This window comes from Sus scrofa, chromosome 4, assembly GCF_054392235.1.
Source record: "Sus scrofa isolate SSC_HxYL_T2T_F1_AM1 chromosome 4, Sscrofa_HxYL_maternal_Yorkshire_Landrace_v2.0, whole genome shotgun sequence".
Classification (NCBI taxonomy): Eukaryota; Metazoa; Chordata; class Mammalia; order Artiodactyla; family Suidae; genus Sus; species Sus scrofa.
This window is the reverse complement of record NC_139386.1, coordinates 104,072,135-104,097,399: the sequence shown is the minus strand read 5'-3', so window position 1 is coordinate 104,097,399 and position 25,265 is coordinate 104,072,135. Positions and strand designations below refer to the sequence as shown.

Genomic DNA, 25,265 nt, shown 5'->3' with positions numbered 1-25,265 from the left:
GCAGCTCAGGCACTAGGCTCCTCCGGAAACTGTCGCGGAGGGGAAAGGTTGCCAGTGAAGGTGACCAATCAAAAACTAACTCTAAGTCCCGCCCTCGGCGCAGTGAAAAAAACGTAATGGAGGCGGGTCTAGTTGAGGATGTTACCCAAGTGTTCCCGTAGCCATTTTGAGCAGATTGTGAGCCAGAGGCTGAATCTCTGGGAGGGACGCGCTAGGGGGTAGGCGGGGTTAGTGACTTCTTAAGCAGGGCAGCCTACCGGAAATACCACTAACGGTGAAACCCAGCCTAATTTTTTTAAATTAGAGGATTGCTTTCCATCTTATTTAATTCCGTACTAGGAAATGGAAGTTGAAGAAATTTTTTTCTCTAAAAACTTCCAGGCCTATAGTGTTCTGAGGAGCAGCCAGAACTCCTCAGATCTGTCATGGAAGTTTTAACAAACAAACAAAACAAAAAGCAAAAAGTTTAGGGAGTTCCCGTCGTGGCTCAGGGGTTAACGAATCCGACTAGGAACTGTGAGGTTGCAGGTTCGATCCCTGGCCTCGCTCAGTGGGTTAAAGATCCGGTGTTGCCCTGAGCTGTGGTGTAGGTCATAGATGCGGCTCGGATCTGCGTTGCTGTGGCTGTGGCATAGACCTGCGGCTACAGCTCCAATTAAACCCCTAGCCTGGGAACCTCCATATGCCACAGGAGCGGCTCTAGAAAAGTAAAAAAGACCAAAAAAAAAAAAAAAAGAAAAAAGAAAAGAAAAGAAAAGAAATAGTTTACTCGGCAATGCTGCCTCAAAAAGCTGCTTCTGGGGAGTTCCCCTCGTCGGTTAGCGGTTAACGAACCCGACGAGGATCCATGAGGATGTGGGTTCCATCCCTAGCCTCCTTCAGTGGGTTGAGGATCCTGCCTTCCCGTGACCTGCGGTGTAGGTTGCAGACTGGGCTTGGATCCTGCGTTGCTGTGGCTGTGGTGTAGGCTGGCAGCTGTAGCTCGGATTGGACCCCCTAGCCTGGGAACCTCCCTATGCCTGGGTGCGGCCCTAAAATACCTGCTTCTGGAGCGTAATGCATCTCGGACTTTCTTAAGAAAACCAGCAGACCTGGTTGTCCATGAAATACAATTGATGAGACAGATGTATACTTTTCTTTAAAAAAAAAAATCTCTTGGCATTCCCTTGTGGTGCAACAGGTTAAGGATTTGGTGTTGTCACTGCTGTGACTTGGTGGCTTGGGTCATTGCTGTGGCATAGGTTCAGTCCATGGCACAGGAACTTCCACATGCCTCAGGTGTGGCAAAACAAACAACAACTTGGGAGTTCCCACTGTTCCTCAGGAGGTTAAGTTGTTTCTGTGAGGATGCAGGTTTGATCCCTGGCCTCATTCAGTGGGCTAAGGATCTAGCCTTGCCATAAACTGGGGAATAGGTTGCAGATGGGGCTCGGATCTAATGTTGCTGTGACTATGGCACAGGCCTCGGCTGTAGCTCCCGTTCCATCCCCACCCAGCCTGGAAACTTCCATATGCCACAGGCATGACTGTAAAAGATTTAAAACTTAAAAACAAGAAACCACATCTCTCAAACTCTTCCCTCACTCCTGGGGATTTTTTTTTTTTTTTTAAGTTATGTCTTTAAACAAAATAGGGAAAAACAAAAACAGGAGCTTTAACTTCTTTGAGCATGGTACAGATAGTTCACATTTAAAAACCTATAAGTTGAGACAAAACACATATTGCCCCGACATTTTGGGGCAATTAAACAAATAGTGGATTGAAGATTCAATTATTAATATTTAAATCAAACAATTATGAATGCCTACACACACACACACACATCTAATATTAAAAGAGGTGCTGGAGGGAGTTCCCGTTGTGGCGCAGTGGTTAATGAATCTGACTAGGAACCATGAGGTTCCAGGTTGGATCCCTGGCCTTGCTCAGTGGGTTAAGGATCCGGTGTTGCCGTGAGCTGTGGTGTAGATCGCAGACACGGCTCGGATCCCACGTTGCTGTGGCTCTGGCGTAGGCCGGCGGCTACAGCTCTGATTGGACCCCTAGCCTGGGAACCTCCATATGCCGTGGGAGCGGCCCTAGAAAAGGCAAAAAGACAAAAAAAAAAAAAAAGAGAATAAAGTTTTGACTCACACAACCTGCTCTACCTATAGCTCCAACCCCTTCCACCACCATTCTTCCCTCTCACCCATTAAGCTCCCCCTATTCATTCCTCCAGTCATACTGTACTCTTTCCCATCTTAAGACTTTTACAACTCTCTGTTCTTACTCCACCTCTTCACATAGCTAATTCAACCCCATCCTTTAGTCCTCTCTGAAATACTGCTATCACCCTAAGGGGTCTTCTCACCTCTTCTCTCCTTCACTCTGCTTTCCTTCACAGAACTAAATCCAAATCTTTTATTACCTTGTTTACTTTCTAACTTGCTTATTGTATGTTTTTCCCATTAGAATGTCATCTTTTATTTTTTAATTTTTTTAGGGCCATACCTGGGGCATATGGAAGTTCCCAGGCTAGGGGTGGAATCTGAGCTGCAGCTGCAAGCCTACTCCACAGCCACAGTCACGTGGGATCCAAGCCACGTCTGTGACCTGCACCACAGCTCATGGCAACGCTGGTACCCACTGAGTGATGCCAGGAATCAAACCTGCATCCTCATGGATACTGGTCAGGTTCGTAACCCACTGAGCCACAACGGGAACTCCTAGAATGTAATCCTCATGGCAGAGATTTTTTTTTGGCCATCCCGTGGCACATGAAGTTTCTGAGCCAGGGATCAGATCCCAGCCACGGTTGTGATCTGTGCCACAGCTTTGGCAATGCTGGATCCTTTAACCCACTCTGCAAGGCCAGGGATCAAACCTCCTTCCTGGCACTGCAGAAACACTGCTGATCCTGTTGCCCCACAGCAGGAACTCCAGAGATTCTTATTTATGACTATTGCCTCAAAGTTAGATCAATGCCTACCTTATAGTAGCCATTTGGGGAATACTTATTGAATGACTATCCAGAGAGCAAGAAATTCTGTATACCTGATGCTCTGTAACTGGAAGGGGGGGCCTTGATAAGGATTTTGGAACTTACCTTATAGGCCAGACATTTTTCTAATTCAATGTTTAACTATTCATAAATTTTTTTTTTTAGGGCTGCACCCAGGGCATATGGAAGTTTCCAGACTAAGGGTTGAATTGGAGCTGTAGCTGCTGACCTACACCACAGCCACAGCAACCCAGAATACAAGCCATGTCTGTGACCTACATCACAGCTCATGGCAACGCTGGATCCTTAACCCACTGAGCGAGGCCAGGGATCTAACCTGCATCCTCATGGTAACTAGTCAGGTTTGTTACTGCTGAGCCACAACAGGAACTCCATATTCATAATTTTTAATATTTGCAAATGTCTCCTATTTTTATTTGTATTTTTCCTTAGACTGGTGTTTTAAATAAATTTAAATTTTATTTATTTATTTATTCATTTATTGCCACACCTATGGCATACAAAAGTTCCCGGACCAGAGATCCAACCTGCACCACAGAGGTGGATCCTTAACCCGCTAAGCCACAAGGGAACTTCAAATTAACACTAAATTCAAATATCACTGCCATAAGTGGAAAACATTTTTATTACAAATTCATATAAAAACATAACTTATAAAAATGAAACATGTTTGCCCACCTGCCACCTAAAATCATCCCAGGTAATAATACCAAGGGTTCACATATAAAACTTTGGAAAATTCTGCTAAAGGTAAAGATAGCTAAGTGATGGTTTAAGCAAGGGAATGGTGCAGCCACTAATATTTTAGAAGGAAATCTGATACTAATGTGGAGGATGTTAAGAATGAAGGTAGAAGGGGAGTTCCCTGTGACCTAGTGGTTAGGATTCAGTTCTTTCAGCACTGTGGCTAGGTTCATTTCCTGTTCTGGGAAATGAGATCACGTCAAGCCACTTCATGCCAAAAAAAAAAAAAATGGAGTTCCCACTGTGACACATCAGGATCAGTGGTGTCTCTGGAGAGGTGAGATGCAGGTTCAGTCCAGGGTCTGGCACAGTGGATTAAGGATCCAGCATTGTCACAGCTGTGGTGTAGGTTACAACTGTGTCCCAGACATAATCCCAGGCCCAGGAACTCCATATGCTGTGAGGCATCCAAGAAAAAAAAGAATGAAGGTAGAGACTAGATAGGAAGCTGTTGCAGTTGTCCATCCCAGAGATGATAAAGGACTGAACTAGTACAGTGGAAATGGACAAAACAGTTTAGAAAGTTTATATAAGAGGTACACTCAACAGTAAGTGACTGCTTGGATGACGGTGGGAAGAAATTGAGGATGAATCTGAGGTTCTAGCTTAGATGCTGAGTAGATAATTTCAAAACAGATCTAGGGAGTCAAAGAGGAGCATGTATGGAGAAATGGGTTTTATTTTAGTTAATGTAAGTAAAGAGCTTGTGTCATTTAGGTGGTGATGTCCAATATGTGGAAATATACATGTAAAAGCTCAAAACAGGCTGGGGTGGAAGAAATAGGTTTGAGAATCATGTGTTATGATAGAGTTTAAGCCATCATAGTGGGTGAGATTGCCAGCGGAAATGGGTAGAGCTTGAGTAGAAAGGGCCAAGGAGAAAATTAAGGTTCCCTAAATGTCTGGAGAAGGAGAGGCAGAATGCCCTCCCCCAGAAGTACAATTTTACTTCTACCACCCCAAAAAATACTAAGAAAAGCTCTTTTTTAGTATATATGTAAGAGAAAGGATCATTTTATTTATTTAATTTTGGCCCCTGCAGCATGTGGAAGTTCCTGGGCCAAGGACTGAACCCTCACCACAGCAGCAACCTGAGCCACAGCAGTGGCAACACTGGATCCATGCTGAGCCATCAGGGAACTCCAGAAAGGTCATTTTAGAGCTCCTCTGATACACGGGTCTCAAAAAAGAATCACTCTGGCTCACTAGACAAAAATTATTTTTAATTGTATAAAATTATACATATAAAATACAGAGTACTAAAAAGGTAAGTTAAATGTTAACATTGTTGTCAAAAGTGGACAGAGCAGGGAACAATTTTTCTCACGATGTTTGAGATCTTAATGGATAGTATTTGAGAAAAATAATCCAGGAGGTGCAAAGACAAGTTCTTTCTATAACTCATACTCCTTAACACTTCCAAGAGAAAAGAGCACAGGAGAAATGAGGGTTTATGATTGCTGGATTATAAATACCAATAAAAATTGAATAGACGTACCTATTATTTATTGTAGGAGCCTCTGTTGTGACCCTACATGCGCTTCATGGAATATAGAGATGAGGCTTGGAGAATGCAAGGAAATCCCTTTCAAGGACTAATACAATTATTGCTAGATTCCTTACCTCTGATCTCATACATACTGGTCACTAGGATGATTTCAAAAGCAAGAAAGCTGACTTTCATCTTTTTCCTATCTGATGCAAAAGAGCAAATCATAGCCTGTTTCTATTTCTAAAAGAAAAGTGTATAATTGTTAAATGGAAGGTGTAATTGCAGGAACATTAAATTTCCCAAACTCAGCTTAAGAGGTACACTGAGCTGTAATATAGTATAAAGGAGATTATAGAAACAAAGAGAAAATATGTCTTAGATCAACAAAAATTGTCCCAAAAGGGAATGCTTCAGCTGTACTCCAAATCATTCTCTCCTATTTCACCGAGGAAAAAGGTGGGGAAAGAGAACAGTATTAAAAACACATGAAGCTGATCACAGATTCTCTTTACCCTCCTGTAGTCACTCAAGATTCCAATTAGGAAATGCCAAAATGCCAGAGTCTTGTCCAGTTTTCCTGATTAAAACTCATGCTCTAATAATCGATGTGGAGGAAGAGGAAAGAAAAGAGAGAAAATAAATGTGAATCTAAGGTAGTAAACAGCAGCAACTTTGTGGGAGTAGGAGGAGCTTGGCCCTCACCAAATTGGACAGATAGTGTTTCCAAAGAGCAAAATGATGGGAGGAGAAAAAGGACGGGAATATGTATTGCTTTCTGCCAATCTTTGTAAGCAGGAAGATCTGTATACAGGGATTAACTAAGCTAGAAGTGGCGGGGGTGGGGGGAAAGGAGTTAAAAGAGAATACTGAAAGATAAGCAACTTCGACCCTTGACCCCTTCAGCAGACTACATCTGGAAAGCTGGACTACTGGTATGGTATGGTATTTATGCCCCAGAAACAACACAGATGATGAACCCACACAGATTGTGTTTATAATTCCTCTCTTGTTCCTGGGAAGTTTTTCAGTAACGATTTAAAAAAAATAAGAAACCAGATCTCCACTTTCTTCCAAATAATAAAGTAAGGAAGCCTCAAAATGAAGTACCATTTTGAGGCAGAGGAGGCATAAGGTAGGGGAGCAGAGCGGGGAGGTCTAGGTGAGGAAAGATCTAGTTATTAGAAGAACAACTCAGCACCAGGTAGGCCCCGCTCAAGAGAGACCAAAGCCAGAGTCTTCATTTTCATGGCCTGTTGGGTCCAAGAGAAAGCAAGAATGAGGATGAGGGTGGGGCACGCCATCCTTATTCAAGCTCCCTATTATTTTAAAAGAAGGAGACATGAACACTTAGTCAATTGTTTTGTGCTATTGAAATGACTACACAGAGTTATTGGGAATGTAAAAGTCAATGTAGCTCCAAAGACAGTTTGCTCTTCTTATAAAGTAGTGTGGAGAGGTTTCAAAAGCAACTACATCCAAAAACTACAAGTAAGAAAAGGGATCTCTCAGCAAATAAGAATCCAGGTGTAGAATTTATACACACACATATATATATGTATATATATATTTTTTAAGTATAAAATTGAGAAAGTATATACAGAAATCACACTAAGTCTTAGAAAGGATGTATTAAAAAAAGGGCTTGGAGAAGATGGAGAATATGCAGGTGGATGCTTAGCAGTTGGAAGAATGCATATTGCCCAACTGCCCAGCAGCCAGCATGAGAATATCTTTCTTCTCCTTGTGGAAGCGCAGCTCCTTGCCTGCCAGCCGGGCTTCATCCAGTTCCCGCTCAGTAGAAGCCAGCTCTCTAGACAGTGCTCCTGGCACACTCTGTTCCCGGCTCACCCAGTCCAACGCCATTTGGTGGCGAATATCATCATCTAGGGCTCGGTGTGAATAATGAGCCAACACTTCCTAGAAGGGGGAGAAGAAGGTGAAAATCATGGACAAAGTAAAGGTTCATACCACACTGACCTACTGGGATGAGGAATTCTCAGCCCTTGGGTCCTAATGAAAGTCAGTGCTGGAGTCCTCTGAGGAGATTCTTAAAGGAAACTTCCCGGTAGGAGAAGCAAGGCAGGTAAAAGAATCATAGTTAAGATTTAAATAGAAAAGATTATAGGAATGAAGAGGGCAATTTCAATATGCCCAAACGTATAGCCTTGATTATTTCTCTTTTTTTCCTGACTTTTTTTTTTCTACTTTTTTTGTTTTTTGTTTTTTAGGGCCACATCTGTGGCATATGGAAATTCCCAGGCTAGGGGGCTTACTGGAGCTGCAGCTGCCAGCTACAGCCACAGCAAGGCTGGATCCTTAACCCACTGAGCGAGGCCAGGGATCAAACCTGCATCCTCATGGTTACTAGTAGGGTTTGTTACCACTGAGCCACAATGTGAACTCCTACATTTTTTAAAATTAAAGTATAGTTGATTTACAATATTATGCCAATTTCTGCTGTACAGGAAAAAGACACATTCCTTTTCTTATATCATCTTCCATCATGGTCTTTCCCAAGAGATTGGATATAGTTCCCTGTGCTACACAGGACCTCATTGCTTGTCCATTCTAAACATAATAGCTTACATCTATCAACCTCAAACTCCCAGTCCATCCTACTCCCTCCCTCCTCCCCTTTGGCAACCAAAAATCTGTTCTGTATGTCTGAGAGTCTGTTTCTGTTTTTTAAATAGGTTCGTTTGTGCCATATTTTAGATTCCACATATAAGTGATATCATATGGTATTTGTTTTTCTCTTTCTGACTTACTTCACTGAGTGTAATAATCTCTCGTTGTATCCATGTTGCTGCAAATGGCATTACTTTGTTCTTTTTATGGCTGAGTAGTATTCCATTGTGTATATATACCACATCTTCTTAATCCACTAAATATAGAACCACCATATGATTCAGAAATCCCACACTTTTTTTTTTTAATGGCCACACCCATGGCATATACAAGTTCCTGGCCAGGGACTGAATCCAAGCCACAATTGCAGCAATGCTGGACACTTTAATCCACTGTGCTGAGCCAGGGAACAAACCCGAGCTTTCACAGCAACCTGAGCCACTGCAGTTGAACTCTTAACCCACTGTGCCACAGTGGGAACCCCTAGGCCTGCTTATTTCTAACATATCAGGCATCTCAAAATAGTCCTGCCAGATTCCCTTCAGCCATAGGAACTTACCTGCCGAGAGCACTGCCTTTCCCTCATGGCCTTAAGGCTGCCATTCCAGTGCAGCAGTTGAAAAACTGTCATTAGCTCCTGAAGGAAGAAAATATGAAGTGCCAGGACAGTGGTTTTATATTGGGAGGTTGTATCAGAATTAAATGAGGAAATGTTCAAAAATGTATTTGTGGAAGCATCTCATACCAACTCTGATATGTCCTTGGGAGAAGGAAGATATTAATAATTTTTTTTTTTTTTTTTTTTGCTTTTTAGGACCACACCTACGCATATGGAGGTTCCCAGGCTAGGGGTCTAATTGGAGCTACAGCTGCCAGCCTACACCACAGCTCACAGCAACACCAGATCCTTAACCCAATGAGTGAGGCCAGGGAATGAAGCTGCAGCCTCATGGTTCCTAGTTGGATTCGTTTCCACTGCACCACGATGGGAACTCCACTGAAAAATATTCCGATAACCTTCTCTCCCTTCCTTTCCCATTGAGGATCAGTGAGTTAGGGGTTAGTAGGAGGTGTGTGTGTATGTGTGTGTGTGTGTGCGCGAGCACATACTACATATATAGTATAATAAATATAAACAGTATATATACTATGTCTGTGTGTATCTATATAAACAGTATATATACTATGTCCATGTGTAAAATCTAACCCATTTTATTAGAGCCAGGGAAGTAGGTGGAATAGTATAGTACCTGGAACTCCAACATTGACTTGCCCTTGTTGGATTCCAACATGAATCGGAAGGCGCCAATCCCTGTATTTGGATTGTCAGCTTCCTCCCTGTTGCCCTGGTAACAGAGGAAAGGAAAAGACAAATTGATTTTCAATCAGGATTAGTACCTCGAGCAGCACTGTCCAAGAAAAATATAATGCAAACCACATAAATTTAGTTGCCATATCACAGTAAAAATAAATAATAAATATTAATTTTAATAGCATATTTATTTAACCTAACATGTTCAAAATATCACTTCAATTGTAATTAGTATAAAAATTATTAATGAAACATCTTTTTTCTTGTACTGTTTTCAAAATCTGGCATCTCTTTCATGCTTACATGCTTACAGTACATCTCAATTCACACTAGCCATATTTCAAGTGCTTTATAGGTATATGTGGCTAGTGGCTATTCTGCTGGTCAGCACAGTCCTAGAGGGACTCCAAACTCATTTTAACTTGGGTGATAGACAAAGGTCAATTTGATTTTCCCTATTTTACAAAGGGGGAATACCAAGACATAGAGAAGAGTACTGATTCAGCCAAAAGTGTTCAGCATGCAGGACTGAACTAGCCTAGAGGACAACTGGCAAATCCCACAACAGGAACTCCAGTAAATGCATTTTAAAGGGAAACAGTAAAAGTCACAAGAATGGCAAATTCTGGGTGGCAATTTGGCCTCCTGGACATTTTCCTCGTGTGTCTTCTACTGGTAACGTGACTCTGCAGGGGTAGAACTAAGATACACTGTCTAACCTGCAAGCCTGGTGAGTGCAAAAAACAATAGGGTATAGAAGTTAAGAGCATGGACAGGAGCTCTTGCTAGTCTTGTGACCTGATGAAGTCATTTAACCTCTCTGTCCCTCAGTTTCCTTATCTGTAAATGAGAACAATCCTGGATCTATCTTATAGGATTGTTTTAAGAGTTAGAGATTTTTTAAAATATCAGTTTAAAAGGGGGGAGCTCCTGCTGTGGCACAACGGGATTGGTGGCATCTCAGGAGCACTGGGTTGCAGGTTTGATCCCTGGCCCTGGCACAGTGTGTTAAAGATCTGGCATTGCCACACCTAGGTTGTGATTGTGGCTTGGATCTGATCCCTGGCCCCAGAACTCCATATGCCAAGGGGTGGCCAAAAGTGAAAATTAATTAATTAATTTTTAAAAAGGATAAATGTAGTCTGACAACTCCAATCACATAATGTGGGTGCATTATTGTATTGGACCTGGTGTCCATTTACGCAATCTAAATCCATTCTGGTATTGGCTCTGTTTAGGTGCTATTTGGTGGTGGTTTCACATTATTGGAGATACTTTTAGATGCTGGAGCTTTCTGGGGCTTCCAAAATAAGGGCATCTCCCTGTTTACTGGTGACCCTTTTGTCAAACTGATCTAGAATAATAAGGCCAGGAGACTACCTAGAACAGAGGGATCCAGCTTTCTCCTCCTGCTTCCTGAGGGGTTTCTTGCTCTTTCCAGCTAGTTCTATAACCACTCCCCCACCACTTCCCCAAATAAGAATTTATTCTGCTCTCTTTGAGCAAGGGTACACTGGGTAGAGGTCAGAAGCTAATCAAGTTATATTCAAAACCAGTTTACTGTGGGGCACTTTATCATGGGGTTTTAGTGTATATGTATCACATCTGAAATAATGCCAAGCATGTAGTAAGCATACCATAAGTGCTAGTTTATTAATATTAATTTGTTTCCACTGTGTCAGATTAACACAAAGTCAGAACTACTCAGAGTCGGCCCACTTCATTTTGCGGCTCATGAGAAACAATCAAGCCACGTGTAGTTGATTTTTGTGGTGAAGCAAAGATCACAAAATTTGGATTTAGAAGTGAAAAGCTAGAGAGAGGAAGAGAAAAAAGGTGGCAATTTTCATTATTAGGATTTCGGGCTCTGAAGCAAGCAACTGTTTTCATTTTTGTCTTTACTTGTTCAATGTTATACCTTACTCAATAACTCCAAAGTTTTCCATGATACAACACACAGAAAATAATGATCCTATCTGTATAGCCAAGTGGGTTTACAGAGAAAACTGCAGGGCTGAGGAGTCCATCTGCCCCAGGCTTCACTTAGTTCCCGAGAGTTGAGAGGTCAACAACACACACATCTGTAACCTATTTGGAGTACACCAGAGTGGCATGGTCCCCACTGGCAAGTTCCACCCCATAACACTTCCACACCTGAGAAGGTTATAAATGAACTCCATTTATTCAATAAACATTAATCACAGAATACTTGATTAGTGGTAGGAACATGAGGATACAATTGGAAAGGAATTAGAGTTAATTTTAATTTAACCTACTTATTTTACAAATGAGGAAACTCAGACCCACAGAGGCTGGGTGATTTGTCAAAAGACATAGTATGTATAGTGTCAGATTCAGCACTTTTTTTCTTCTTTTTTTGGCCACATTTCCCTCATTTATTAAGTCAATGTGAAGCGAGCTTTTTCTATTACTTGCATCCAAAGGCATCTAAACAGAGAACATGTGCTAAGTGTTGGAATATATTCTCTTTTATCCAATAACAGGTATAATTGTTATCCTATTTTTCAGGTGAGGAAACTGAGACAGTTTAAGTAACTTGTTCAGTCACATGACAAGTAGAACCATAATTTCAAAATAATGAGTTCAGAGCCCATGCTCACAACCACTGCTTTCTATTATCCAAACTAATGTTTTGTTTTATAATACATTAGGTGACTTAAGAGTGAAAAATGTACTTTCTTAACTTTAATTGATTTGATTAATATAAAAATGGTTTTATTCCCTGCAGATACTCTTGACTGGGGCTAAGTAAGAGTAATAGGAGAAAAACAGATGGATCCTAGGCAACAGAACGATTATGATTCAAAATGTTCAACAGTGGAGTTCCCAGTCGTGGCGCAGTGGTTGACGAATTCGACTAGGAACCATAAGGTTGAGGGTTCGATCCATGCCCTTGCTCAGTGGGTTAAGGATCCGGTGTTGCCGTGAGCTGTGGTGTAGGTCGCAGACGCGGCTCAGATCCCGCGTTGCTGCGGCTCTGGCGTAGGCCGGCGACTACAGCTCCGATTCGACCCCTAGCCTGGGAAGCTCCGTGAGCGGCCCGAGAAATGGCAAAAAGACCAAAAAAAAAAAAAAAAAAAAAAAAAAAGTTCAACAGTAACCTACAAACCAGATAATGGAAGTTTAATATATATAATTGTATTTTTTTTTTTTTTTGGTCTTTCTGCCTTTTCTAGGGCCTCTCTCCGCAGAATATGGAGGTTCCCAGGCTAGGGGTCCAATTGGAGCTGTAGCCACTGACCTACACCACAGCCACAGCAACGCCAGATCTGAGCTGCATCTGCGACCTACAACCACAGCTCACGGCAACGCCGGATCCTTAACCCACTGAGCAAGGGCAGGGATTGAACCCGCAACCTCATGGTTCCTAGTCAGATTCATTAACCACTGCACCACCGCGGGAACTCCTGTAATTGTATTTTAAATGCAAAGAAAACAGAAACAGAAAATTGGTCTGACTTTATTTCCCTATCAATGGTCTTGTGCAGAGGAAGGAAGAAGACAGTGCTAAGTCTTAAAATGTACCTCTAAACTAGAAAAATCTATATGTGGACTTGGGTTCCAGTCTTGGCTCAGCCATTTACAAGCTATATTACTTTAGACGAAACTTCACTTCTTTGTTCTTAGTTTCCTTATTGTAAAATAAGGGTAATAACAGTAGTTAGATCCCATAGGATATTTGTGAAGATCAAATGAGTTAAAATACATATAAATCCCCTAGAATAGCCCCTGGCACAAAATAAATACTCAATTAGGATTAGCTTAGGTTATTATCATCATCATTATCATTTGGAAGAACAGATGTTCTTCTTAAAGAGAGTAAATAAATTATGCTCCCAATCCTGGAAATGTAAAAAGACAAGACACTGTATTATACAGTGTTCTTTACTAATAAGATAAATAATGGAGGCAGGAAACAAGTACAAATAAAAACAGTCATATAAAACAAACAAACAAAAAGAGCAGTGAAAAAAGAAGGGAATAAGGTCTTAAACCAAAATTGGGAAAAGTGAAATTCAAACTCAATTTTTATTTTGTGTGTTCCTCTAATGTTCCATAAATCTTTTTTAAAATTTTTTATTGGAATATAGTTGACTAAAGTTCCAAAAATCTTGAAATAAAGGTTTCTAGATACCAAAGAGACACAATGAAAGGGAAAAAATAACAAAAACATAAACACACACGTAGAATCAGAGACTGAGACGTGTGGAGCGTGTAACACAAAAGACTGACAGAAAAAATAAACAGAAAGAACAGACATTTAGGCAGGAAAGAAAACCAAGAATTCATGCTCTGTTTCCTGGTAATATACAAGACTTCCCAACCAGCCAGTTCTCCTATCCCCCACCCTCCTTCCTTCCAACTGCAAGTAACTTACATTGAAAGATGCCAGGGCCTCAGAGACACTCTTCTCAATGAACTCATCGGTGATTCTTCGGGAAGGATGTTCATTAAACACAGAGTTCATTAAAGCAATCTTTGCAGCACTCCTCCGGGCTTCGGCTTTTGTGGGGCAAAACTAGGCAGGGTAGAGAGAGAAAATATGTGTATATGTGCATCTGTGAGAGAGGAAGGAAAAATAGGAGGGAAACACTTGGAATAGAAGACACTGGGATGCTCTTTGGAGAAATCAATTTGTCCAACACACCTCCAAAATTTTTATTGTAAAATGGCCGGGGCATTTGGAAACATACATTTGATGCAACACCCTGAAGTGATTAAGGATCGAGAGACAGCTGTAGCTCATACCAAATTGAATGCCAAATAAAGAAGACTGCTGAAGTCAGCATATAATCACTGGATATGAAAAGTGCCCCATTGTAAACTGTCAACAGAATTATTTACTCAAAAGCCAGATTCTGGCCAGTCTGTTATAAATCTATATCTTGTTCTCTTACTCTGATGACAGGCAAGATTTTTTTCATCCCTCTAGATAACCTAAGATTAAAACAAAGCTATGTCTAGGCTGCTTCTGAGGAGGAAACCTCTAGTCTCTACAAGAAGCACCCATCAGGGAGTCTTGGACTTTCCTCTTAGTTATGTGGAGACAGTTTCCCCAATAATGCAGTGACCTAGGGAGCATCCCTGAGCAGAGTCTAAGGTCTCAGGAAGGATTTTATAGCCTTTTTTTTTTTCTCCCCAGCAGAAGCAAAGAGAAGAGAGGTGGGGAAAGGAAAGCTGACCCTCAGAAAACAAGAAATAAAAAATTACTTCATGTTTTTACATTGTATCCAACATAGGTATCATTCAACAAGCCTGATTTTCCCAGACGTCTTAAATCACTCAACTTCAGATCCCTAACCACCTTTCTAATTCATCTTCACTGGCTGCCTCAAAGGTCTCTGTGCCCTTTGTCATTTATGATTACAATTAGAGAAAAAGAAGAAAGCAATGCGATAGTGTAAAAAGTAGACCTGGATATGCTTGCTACTTAACCATCCTTAATATCAGTAATTCCCAGTTTCCTTTGGCTGACAGGTCTCTCTGAGACAGCACATGGAGTTTGGTACATTAACCCTAAGCCTTCTTCCTTCTTTAGTTTCTTGATACTTCTCTGCTATTTATTAGCCTGCTGCCCGCTCTACTGTACAGTGCTATTTTTTGAAAAGTCATCTGTGAAGAAAACCACCAGGAGAAATTTCACCTGCCAAAATGTATGTAAAAGATATAAGCTAAAAGGGGCCAAGAGAGAAAATTCTACTCTTCCAGGAAATAACAGAAATCAAATTACTAGTCCAATTTGGGGCATCACCATAAGATTATCAAATCCTTGCCCAACAGTATGTTAGGGTGGGAGAAGGAAGGAAAGATATTATTATTATTATTTGGTTTTGAGGGCCACATGCACCGCATATGGAGGTTCCCAGGCTACGAATCTAATCGGAGCTACAGCTGCCAGCCAAAGCCACAGCCACAGCCACAGCCACACCAGATCCCAGCTGCGTCTGCGACATACACCACAGCTCACGGCAATGCCAGATCCTTAACCCACTGAGAGAAGCCAGGGATCGAACCCGCAACCTCACAGTTCCTAGTCAGATTCATTTCCACTGTGCCATGATGGGAAGTGCAAAGGAAAGATGTTGTTTTTTAGAAGAAAAATATAAACATTAACCATCTTGGGCATGTATTTATTTCTTTGAAATGGCTGGGGTTCTAAGGGAAATTTAGTCACTTGGTTTGAAATGAAGCTTCCTTAGGACTGTTTCTGTTTGAGGCAGGAACTGCACTGCAATGGCACTCATTCACGTAATAGATTCATTAAGGGCCTGTTCTGTGCTGGGCACTGAGTTTAGTGGTAGAGATTTAAAACCGAACAGGAAGGAAGACAGACACTATCTCTGCTTCTATGGAACACAGATCACTAGGAGAGATAAACAATCAATTACAGTATGTTCTGATAAGTGATATGATATGGGAATTTCAAGGTGCTATGGAAGCACATAGTAGGGAGCATAACTTTGTCTAAGGATTATAAAAGCCATGTGGAAAACAGAACAAGTGTTTAGTCTCTTCTCTCAATTCCTATTCAGGTTCTAAGTTGATATTTCAGGAGGCTACTTTCCTGAGTGCAGTGTGAAAGATCCACCTTTGATAATATTCACACGGGTCAAATTTCTCATTACTGTATGATAGCATCAGCTCTTTTCATCATCATATATTACAGGTCTTTCATGTAACTCTAGAATGCTAGTACTAGAAATGCTGGTTAGAAATAAATAATCTAATCTATCTCCTTCATGCTATAGATAGGGAAACTGAGGCCCAGAGAAATTTCTCAACTTGCCCTGCTGGCGTAGTCAAGGGAATGAGAATTGGACCTCCTAACTCATAAGTACTATTTCTGCCATGCAGAGTCCCTCTCCTTCGAACTCTGAGAGAACTCATACATTGCTTTCCTTAGTAATAGCCTATGAAAAAGTACTGGGGCAAAGAATACTATTCTCTGTCCTCAGAAAGAGACAGCAGGAAGTGGAAAAGCCAGATCAGAACATGAGTTAGGTGCTAATAGTCTGCTTTTCTTTCAGCCTAGCAAAATTCAAACCCACTCTGAATTTGAGCATGGTTAAAAGAAAAGCATGCTGCTGAGGTTCTTTTCTGGTTAAATAAGCCTCAGATTCTTATCAGAATGATTTGCCCAGAATTGGTCCAAGTCCTCATATATGTGACTTTAGAAATGTAATGGCCAAAGGGATAAAGTCATTACTAGCACCTAAGCATTATCTTTGCTACTGCTGCCTCACAACTCTTACCTGGAAACTCCCAAAGCAACTTCCCCCAGGCAAGGTGACATAGCAGACATAGGGCGGACTGTTGGAGGGAACCATCTCATAAACCACTAGAGCCCCATTCTTCAAGTCAGCCCCACGGGACTGTTTCATCTGCCAGAATTCCTGAAGTGCCTCCACCACATTCACTACAAAAAGAGAAGTAGATAAGTTCAGCAATGAGAACACCTCCAGGTGGTGCTCTGCGTCAATACAATATCTGTAACCAGTACTTACATTAAGAGTCTATCTCACCGAGCTCCCTACCGATCACCGTTTAAAAGCATTTAAATTAATAAGCCTAGGCCATGATTAAGTTCATTTGCATAGGAAGACTGGAGTATGCCTACCCTCCTCCCCCACCTCTCTAATTCACTCTTTTTTAATAGTTGATTTACAATGTTCCGTCCATTTCTGCTATAAAGTACCCAGTTATACATATATATATACATTCTTTTTCTTACATTATCCTCCATCATGTTCCATCACAAATGATTAAATATAGCTCTCTGTGCTATACAGCAGGATCTCATTGCTTACCCACTCCAAAAGCTATAGTTTGTATTTACTAACCCCAAACTCCCAGCAGTTCACATTTTGATTATTCCTAGACACCAAAGGAGAATAACTTAAACATCAGAGGCCAGGGTTTCCAAGGTCAGCCTACCATTATCAGCGCCTGATGACGTGCAAGCAGATTTTTCCACAATTGGTCAGCTGGCCTAGAATAGTAATAACCACCATGCTCATAAGTGCTAACATTTGCTTAACACTTATTGTATGTCACACATTTTCTGTGACTGCTTTACCCATTGAATCACAACAATCTTATGAGGCAGGTACTTTTATTATCCCCATTTTACAGATGAAGGACATGAAGTAAAGAGAGGTTAAATAACTTGCTCAAGGAAATAACAGCTAGAAAGCTGCAGATCAAGAATTCAAACCCAGGAAGTCTTGGTGCCAGAGTCAATGTTCTTAACCTTTATTGGGGAGGAAGTAAGAGAAAGGAGAGCCTTCAGATCATGTTCAAGGTCTGACACCTGTAGCAGCGAGGGAAGGCGGGAAGTTTAGATGAGAATCTCAGACTGCAGCACAGTTCCAAGAAAGGTTTGGCCAGGCCAGTGGGAAGACCTCAAGCCAAAGGAATCTCACATCTCACTAGGATGTGCCTGAGTTAGTACGCTTGCTGTGTTCAGCCATAGACTGGGAGCAGCCCACAGGATCTGTGGCCTCAGTGCAGATGTGGTGATGCACTTAGAGGAAGGCTGCCAGTCAATTCTGCTCCCTGCAGCAGGCAACATGAACAGTCATTGTTATGGCGGCCACACACACATTAAGCAAAAATTTTAGCACTTAATACGTGCATAGCTCTATTCTAGGTGTTAGAGATGCAAAGATAATTAATATCCATTCCCTGCTAAGAAGGTGTTCAAAATCTACTGGCCAATAACAACTTACATTACCTGCTCTGCAACTGAAGCAACAACTCCAGGTACCAGCCAGAGTTTGAAAAGCAGCATAAGCTCTTTACTAATACCCTGTATTTAACTGACTTTTTAAAATGTTCATTCTTCCATTAAAAGGCAGCCTGAAAAGGAAACTCTCTCTTTCCCACCCTTAGTTTTAGCAGGGGCTCTTCAAAGGTCACTGCTGCCCATAAAAGCTTAGCCACCTTTGTTCTTTTCATTGAGGTCTTTTCAGCCCCAGTTCCCTCTTTGAGAAAACTTAGCACAATGTGCTGGGTGACAGCTCTCCTGACAGGCACACAACAGGGAGAATATTGAAATAAAGAGGAAGGGGAGGAGACTGTTATAATGGAGAAGGTCCTATTAAGAAGCATATGTCCTTTCTATACCCAGTTAAATCCCTTTTGACACAGAGTACAGGACTATTTATTTGTTTACTTATTTTTATGGCCGCACCGCACAGCATTTGGAAGTTCCCAGTCCAGGGTTGAATCCATGCCTCCGTAGCCGCCCATGTTGCTGCAGTCAGATTCTTGACCCACAGCACCACAGCAGATACTTCCCAGGACTACTTTTTAATGATTACTCAAAGCCAAATGAAATTGGAAGTCTTATTTCAAATATATGAGCATGGAATGAGCAATGGGCAAAATGATCAGGAAAAAAGCAATTAATTTTGATCTGAACTTGAAAATGCTCATTCATATCTAGAGCTGAAAGGGACTTTTGAGATCATCTAGTCCAACTCAGGCTAAGGAAGGGTGGATGACTTGGTTGAGGTCACACAACTGTGGCAGAATTAGGGCATGACTGTAGATATTCTGATACCAATGTTCTGTCCAATGTGGAATCTTAACCCAGGGTCCAAGGTCCAGTCTATGGCTGAGCTTCACAGAGGTTCACAAGCCCCCTAAAACTCTGAGTAAAATTGTGTGTGTGTGTGCACACACATATGAGTATTTATGTGTGTGTGTGTGTGTGTGTGTGTGGAGGATGCTCATGGTTCTTATCAGGTTTTCAGTGAGGAACCATGGATATCATAAGGATGGTGCAAGGTCAGTGAGGTAAGAGGCTAGCTATTACTGAGACATACACATCTGACAGTGACAATAGGTTTTTGGAAGTCACTGATGGGTACTGGGCTGAAAGGGACAAGAAAGACCAAGATAGGAATATTTAAGTGCTTGTACCATAATGTTGAACAAAAACAAGAAAAAGAAAACTTTTGTTTTTTTCCCTTAGGAGATAAAAGGCAAGAGAGATGGATTCTCTATCCACCAAAATAAAAATGTTAAAACAACACATGAAACTATAATAAAAATTTTACAAAATAAATACAATTTTGTAGTAGAGCAGCACCGATAAATAGATAATAAATAAAAACGAAATTGAGAGGTAAGTGAGAAGGTTCTCCCCGATCACAGAGGATGCTAGGAATAGTTTGGCTTGGCTTAATTCACATTATTATGAAGATAGGGAAGCTGGGTAATGATATTTCAACTGACATTTCCTATTTCAGTTTGTATAAGGCACCCCTGAATAGTCCATAGTGTACAGACTCTGGAAGGGAGAGAAGGATGGTAAAGTGACAATGACTTTGGGAGAGGACTATGGTGGGCTGAATAATGTCCCCTGCCAAGATGTTTATGTCCTAATCCCTGAAACCTATGAATCTTAACCTATGTGGCAAAGACTCTGCAGACGTGATTAGGTTATGGATCTTGAGATGGGGAAAATTATTGTGGATTATCTGGGTGGGCCCTAAATGCAATCACAGGTGTCCTTAGGGAAGGAGACTTGATGAAATACAGAAGAGGGAGTAGGCAGCATAAACATGGAGGCAGAGACTTGAGTGATGCAGTCACAGGCCAAGGAATGCTGGCAGCCACCTAAAGCTGGAAGAGGCAAGGAAACAGTCTCCCTGGGAGCCTCTGGAGGGAGCACAGAGCTGCCGTGATACCTTGACTTCAGCCCAGTGATGGTGATTTTGGACTTCTAGCATCCAGAACTGTGAGAGAACAAATTTCTATTGTTTTAACCACCAAGTTTGTGATAATTTGTTAGAGCACCCACGGGGAACTAACACAGGGTCTAATCCAACATTCCAAAAATTGGAAATATTCAGACCTATCATTTTAACTCTATGGCCACTTACAACAAAGAAGCTATCTGTTATTCCAAGTAAAAGGAACAACTAAACAGAAAATACCACACGATTCATTTGTTCACCCTAGTAGCTGGGCAGAATTCCAATCATGCAACCGTATTATGATATAAAGGGAAAACAATGATTTTTTTAAAAGATAGGTTTGAAGAGGACAACGCAGAAGTTAAAGAGCAAAGAAAGTGACTTGGTCATTCAGGCAATTGTGCCAATTTAGAGATTGCCAACTGTCAACTATTAGAAGAAGGGGTCTACTACTCAACATTCTGTAATAACCTATATGGGAAAAGAATCTGTATATGTATACGTATAACTGAATCGCTTTGCTGCACATCTGTACAACATTGTGTGTAAATCAAGTATACTCCAATATAAAATAAAAATTAAATTAAATGGAAAAAATTATTTTCCATTAAAAAAAGAAAGGGTCCATATGCCATGTGGAAAAAAGGGGGCAAATGAAACGGCAATGCTAACAATACCCATCAAATGTACAGTTTTCAAAGCATTTCCATAAGCATAATAAAAGCATAATAACTATGTACTGCAAGCTTTATATTCATTATCTCTTTGAAGCCATACAAAACTATTAAGATGGGTATTATAAAACCCATTTTACAAAAAGTGACCAAGTTAAGGAAGAGGCCACAGTGGCAGAACCAGGATTTAGAACCAATGTTTGTTTGCCTCCAAAAACCTACCCTCTCTCTGTTGTATCATCTTGTATTATTGCACCATTCATCCCCTCATATGCTCTATCAACTAGACTGTCAACTCCATGAAGATAGGGACTGAGCATTTGTCTTGTTCACCACTGCGTCTGGTGATCAATAAATATTTGTTAAATGAATGAATGGAACAGATGAGGCCTAGAGAGATTAAGCAATTTATCTAAGATCACACAGCCACTATTTGATAGGGCCAGGTTCTCTGATTCCAAATCCTATGCACTATTAACTGATTAAGATCCTCTAGCATACTGAGCTTTGTGTGTATCTTGGACAGGGACTGGGGGGGTGGGGGACAGCTATGGGACAAACAAGTGAAATAACAGAAGAATTAAAAAAAAAAAAAAAAAAAAAAAACCTGTAGGAGTTTCCATAGTGGCACAGCGGAAACAAATCTGACTAGGAACCATGAGGTTGCGGATTTGATCCCTGGCCTCGCTCAGTGAATTAAAGATCTAGCGTTGCCATGAGGTATGGTATAGGTCACAGACACGGCCCGGATCTGGTGTTGCTGTGGCTGTGGTGTAGGCCAGAAGCAATAGCTCTGATTAGACCCCTAGCTTGGGAACCTCCATATGCCGCAGATGCGGCCCTAAAGAGACAAAAAGACAAAACAAACAAACAAACAAAAAAAAAACTCTGCTGATATCCTACATAAGTGAAGGTAAAGCTGAAGACCATGCCTGGAAAAGGTGAATTTGGAGTAGTTAGGAAGAAGATGAAGGACGTGAATTGAAGATGATGTGGTAAAGCATTGCTGGATTGGGGAACAGTGTGGGCAAAGACGAAAGCAAATTATATTCAGGGGACTAAAGCCAGCCCCCAAATACCATGCCATCAGTCCCAAGGGCACAGGCCAATGGCAGCTTTGCCTATTAATTGAAGCAGAATAAGTGATTCCATGTGGTGAAGGACTTCTGAGCCAAATCGGCAGAGATTCTGCTTGCCTGAAGCTGAACTATCTGCCAAACTTTCCCAAAGTACTGGCTGGAGACCCAGACTGGAAATGAGAAACTCAAGAATAATGAGAAAGACTGTGGTGGGAGGTAGGGAGGTTGGAGAAAAGAATTGCTGAAGAGTCTGAATCCTGACTGATTGCTCTTTGTCAGTACGATCCCCTTGTTCCCTTATCCTTTCTAAGGAAATGAAAAAGCTTTTAGAGAATGCCCAGTTTAGACCAGAGCCTACCCAGGTAACACAGACAAGAAAAAGGATACACTCCTCTACAATTTTAATAAACACCTGTAAGTTTCTAAGAAGGGTTCAGATTCAGGGTGAGCATGCCTATGCCCAGAGGCAAAGACCTTCCCTTGGTTTCCATTTAAAAGAGATCTGAAGCAAAAGGACAATAGCTAGTGGCAATTCCATTACATAGCTCTGTTAAATCAGGAATTAAATTAGAAAAACAATTATATTTCCTCGTGATGAATTTCAGGATCATATGCATGTGTATTCCCAGCACCTAGCAGAGAGCCTGCCCCATGGTAGGAGTTCAAAATGTTGAAGAACAAAGAGAAATTGATAGTAAATGTATCATTAGGTATATATAACAAAATGGATCTGTTTTCATAGGAATCACTCTTGAGTTTACACCGTTAGGATTTAACAGTGGGAAGAAACGAGACATATTCTCCCCAAAGAAATATTAATAAATTTGAGAGAATACTTACCATTTTTAAAGTACCCATTATGTGTTAGGTGTTTTAGTCCGCATCATAATCATTGGGGAAGCTGAAGTTTAGTGAGGTTAAGTCACTTACACAGAGACATAGCTGGAAAGTGACAGAGATTTAATCTGGGATCTAATCCAGATTTGCCTGACTTCAAAGCCTGTGTGTGCTCTTTTCACTGCACTTTCTCAGGGGGGAAAAAGTCATTTTTATCTATAAAAAAGCCCCATAACCATCCTCTGCATTATTGTGAAGCCAGAAAGTTAAAGATATAGTCACTTCCAGGTCAGGCAGGACCTGGCCAAGCAAAGAGAAGTGATGTCTTGGAAATTCCAGACCTGAATTCTGTAGCCCATACTCTTTAGTATATATTCCTTGTTACACTATAAGCCTGGAACTCAAACTTAGGAAATTCTGCACCAGTTAAGCAAAAACAACAAAGAACAAAGTCCTCACATTCCCCTTTTCAGAAACTCTGGAAATAAGGCATCTTTAAGATGAAGATTTCTAATGGAAATAAGGTTTCTGCCTGGCTCCTTTCCACTGAATTTAACATTAGAGCGCCAAGGCCTGGGATTTATCCTCAGCTCCTGGGCAAGGGCCAGGGAAACAGAGCCAGACAGACAGAGAGGCCGGAGTTGTAAGGGTCCATATTAAAAAAGACACCAAAGTGAGGTTCTAAGTCACAGGAAGCTGGTGTGGAATCAGTGGGATGGGTCCAGATTTAAATGCACAATTTTAAGTGACTTGCGAAAACACTGCCTAATTCCCCCAGCAAATCTGAAGTTGCACTGGAAATCTCAGAGTGACATTAAGTAAGAAAAGAATTTAAAAGTCAAGGTTAAGGAGATGGAGTAAATTAGCAGGGAACCCAGGAATTGCTCAGACCACAGAAGAAAGACTGAGAGGATACAGATGAGAACTATCTTGGATCTGAGATAAAGGATAGGATCCCACACAAAGGGGACTAGTCACTAAAGGCAGAGAGATAAATGTTAAGGCATTAAGCTACAGGAGGAATTCCATTTCTAAAGGAGAAAAGGTCAGGAAGAAAGAGAGGGTTACATCTGCCAGAAGGGGTCCCTGGAGACTATAGTAGTAACTCAATAAAGGGGGGGGGGGGGGCTTAAACGTGTGTATGAATGTCTACGTCTGTGCGTGTGCGTGTGTGTAGCCCAGAAGGAAACTCCCCAAAAGGAAATGCATGTGAGGGCTCTGCGCCAGGAAAAGCGATCCAGAGGACTGTGGGAGCCAGGCTCCCTTACAGAGGGTGTCCCGCAGGAGGCCAGACCCGCAGACTCACCTCGGCCATAGCCTTGCGTATGCTTGGCGAAGCTCCTCACAACGGCCTCCACGGCCTCCCGCAGCACCGCTGGGCTGCCGGCGGCGCCGGGGGGCATCGGCAGCCCAGCAGCCCCCGACAGGAGCAGAGGCGGCGGAGGCGGCGCGGGGGGCGGCGGGGCCGGCGGGGGGCCTGCTGGGGGTGTGGCGGTGGCAGCTGCGGCCCCAGTCACTCCTGGCCGAAGTGCTCTCAGAGTGCCCCTCCCGCTAGTGCCCACTCCGGGCTGCAGCCGCTGCGCTCGTAAGGTCTCCATCCCCGCCGCCAGTGGAGTAGCGGCCCGGTGCCTGCCAGCCTGGCGAGCTAACGGTCCCAACCACCCCAGCCAGCGAGCGCCCAGGGACTGAAGGAGGTGCCGGAGCCCAGCAGTCAGTCAAGCGGGGGCGGGGACGAGCCAGGTCCTATGCCAATTACCGGAGAGGGGGCGGGAGCTGGCTGGAGGCAGCTTCATCATAGGCAAATTATTGAGGAGGGCGGAGGTTCTGAGGAACCAATTGCAAAGAGAAAAGGCAATATCCTCTATAAGGGAGAAGCTTATCTTGGGCGGGTCTTTCGGGGTCCTGCAGGGAGTACTAGAAAGCAGGCCAGACTCCTGGGGCGAGGCTTGAGAAAAAGAAGAAAAAAAAAAAAAAAAAGGCCTAGATTCAAGGCTGGGAAGAACTGTGGACAGAATGAGAGGATTCTTAGACTTTGTCTGATGTAGATGAGGAAACTGGCTCAGAGAAGTGATGTGAATTGTCTAAGATCACATGCACATGCAATTGGTGGTGGAGCTAAGGCAAGGAAAGATACTGACGTTTAACGAGCACATAATTACTATATGTCAGACACTGTGCAGTGTACTTTGGTGCATTTTCTTAGCTAATAACCACGAAATCACTAACTAGATTTTAATATTTATTTATTTATTTGCTTTTTAGAGCTGCACCCGGGGCATATAGAGGTTCCCATGCGAGGGGAGGTCTAATCAGAGCTGTAACCGCCAGCCTACACCACAGCCACAGCAACGTGGAATCCAAGCCGCATCTGCCGCCTATACCACAGCTCATGGGCAATGTCAGATCCTTAACCCACTGAGCGAGGCCAGGGATCGAACTTGCGACCTCGTGGATGCTACTCAGATTCGTTAACCACTGAGCCAGGACGGGAACTCCCCCAAACTAGATTTTATTATTTTATGGATAAAGGAACTGATAGAGAGGCTAAATTGTCCAAAACTAAATAGGATGGCAAAGGCTGGATTCAGACGTAGGTCTTCTGATCCCCAATATTTTTATCTTTTTGCTATACCACATCATTGGGTAATTTTCTAATTTCACCTATTCTGAGGGAGGGAGTAAGAAAGAGTAGAATGGGTTGTTCCTTCACCTCTCACTAGAGCAAGGAGGAGTTAGAATGTAGGAAGAAAGCCAGCAAGCTCAAAGTTCCA

At 42.1% G+C, this 25,265-nt stretch overlaps 1 protein-coding gene across 3 annotated transcripts; it reads right to left on the bottom strand.

Annotated features, from left to right (window-relative positions):
• Positions 1-4,947: 4,947 nt before the first annotated feature.
• On the bottom strand, positions 4,948-24,181 carry LIX1L (limb and CNS expressed 1 like). Of its 3 annotated transcripts, XM_001927823.8 has the most exons (6): positions 23,801-24,181; positions 16,452-16,615; positions 13,577-13,717; positions 9,116-9,211; positions 8,425-8,502; positions 4,948-7,154 (listed from the first exon to the last, which is right to left on the bottom strand). In XM_001927823.8, exons 1-6 carry the CDS (start codon positions 24,090-24,092, stop codon positions 6,912-6,914), a joined length of 1,014 nt encoding a protein of 337 aa, XP_001927858.5. In that variant the 5' UTR covers positions 24,093-24,181; the 3' UTR covers positions 4,948-6,911. The 3 variants fall into 3 exon arrangements, 2 of the variants coding, with proteins under 2 accessions (XP_001927858.5, XP_084879208.1); XM_085023082.1 differs by lacking the exons at positions 4,948-7,154; positions 8,425-8,502; positions 9,116-9,211 and adding an exon at positions 9,351-10,990; XR_014844227.1 differs by lacking the exons at positions 4,948-7,154; positions 8,425-8,502; positions 9,116-9,211 and adding an exon at positions 11,539-12,127 and having other exon boundaries at positions 12,771-13,717.
• Positions 24,182-25,265: the final 1,084 nt, after the last annotated feature.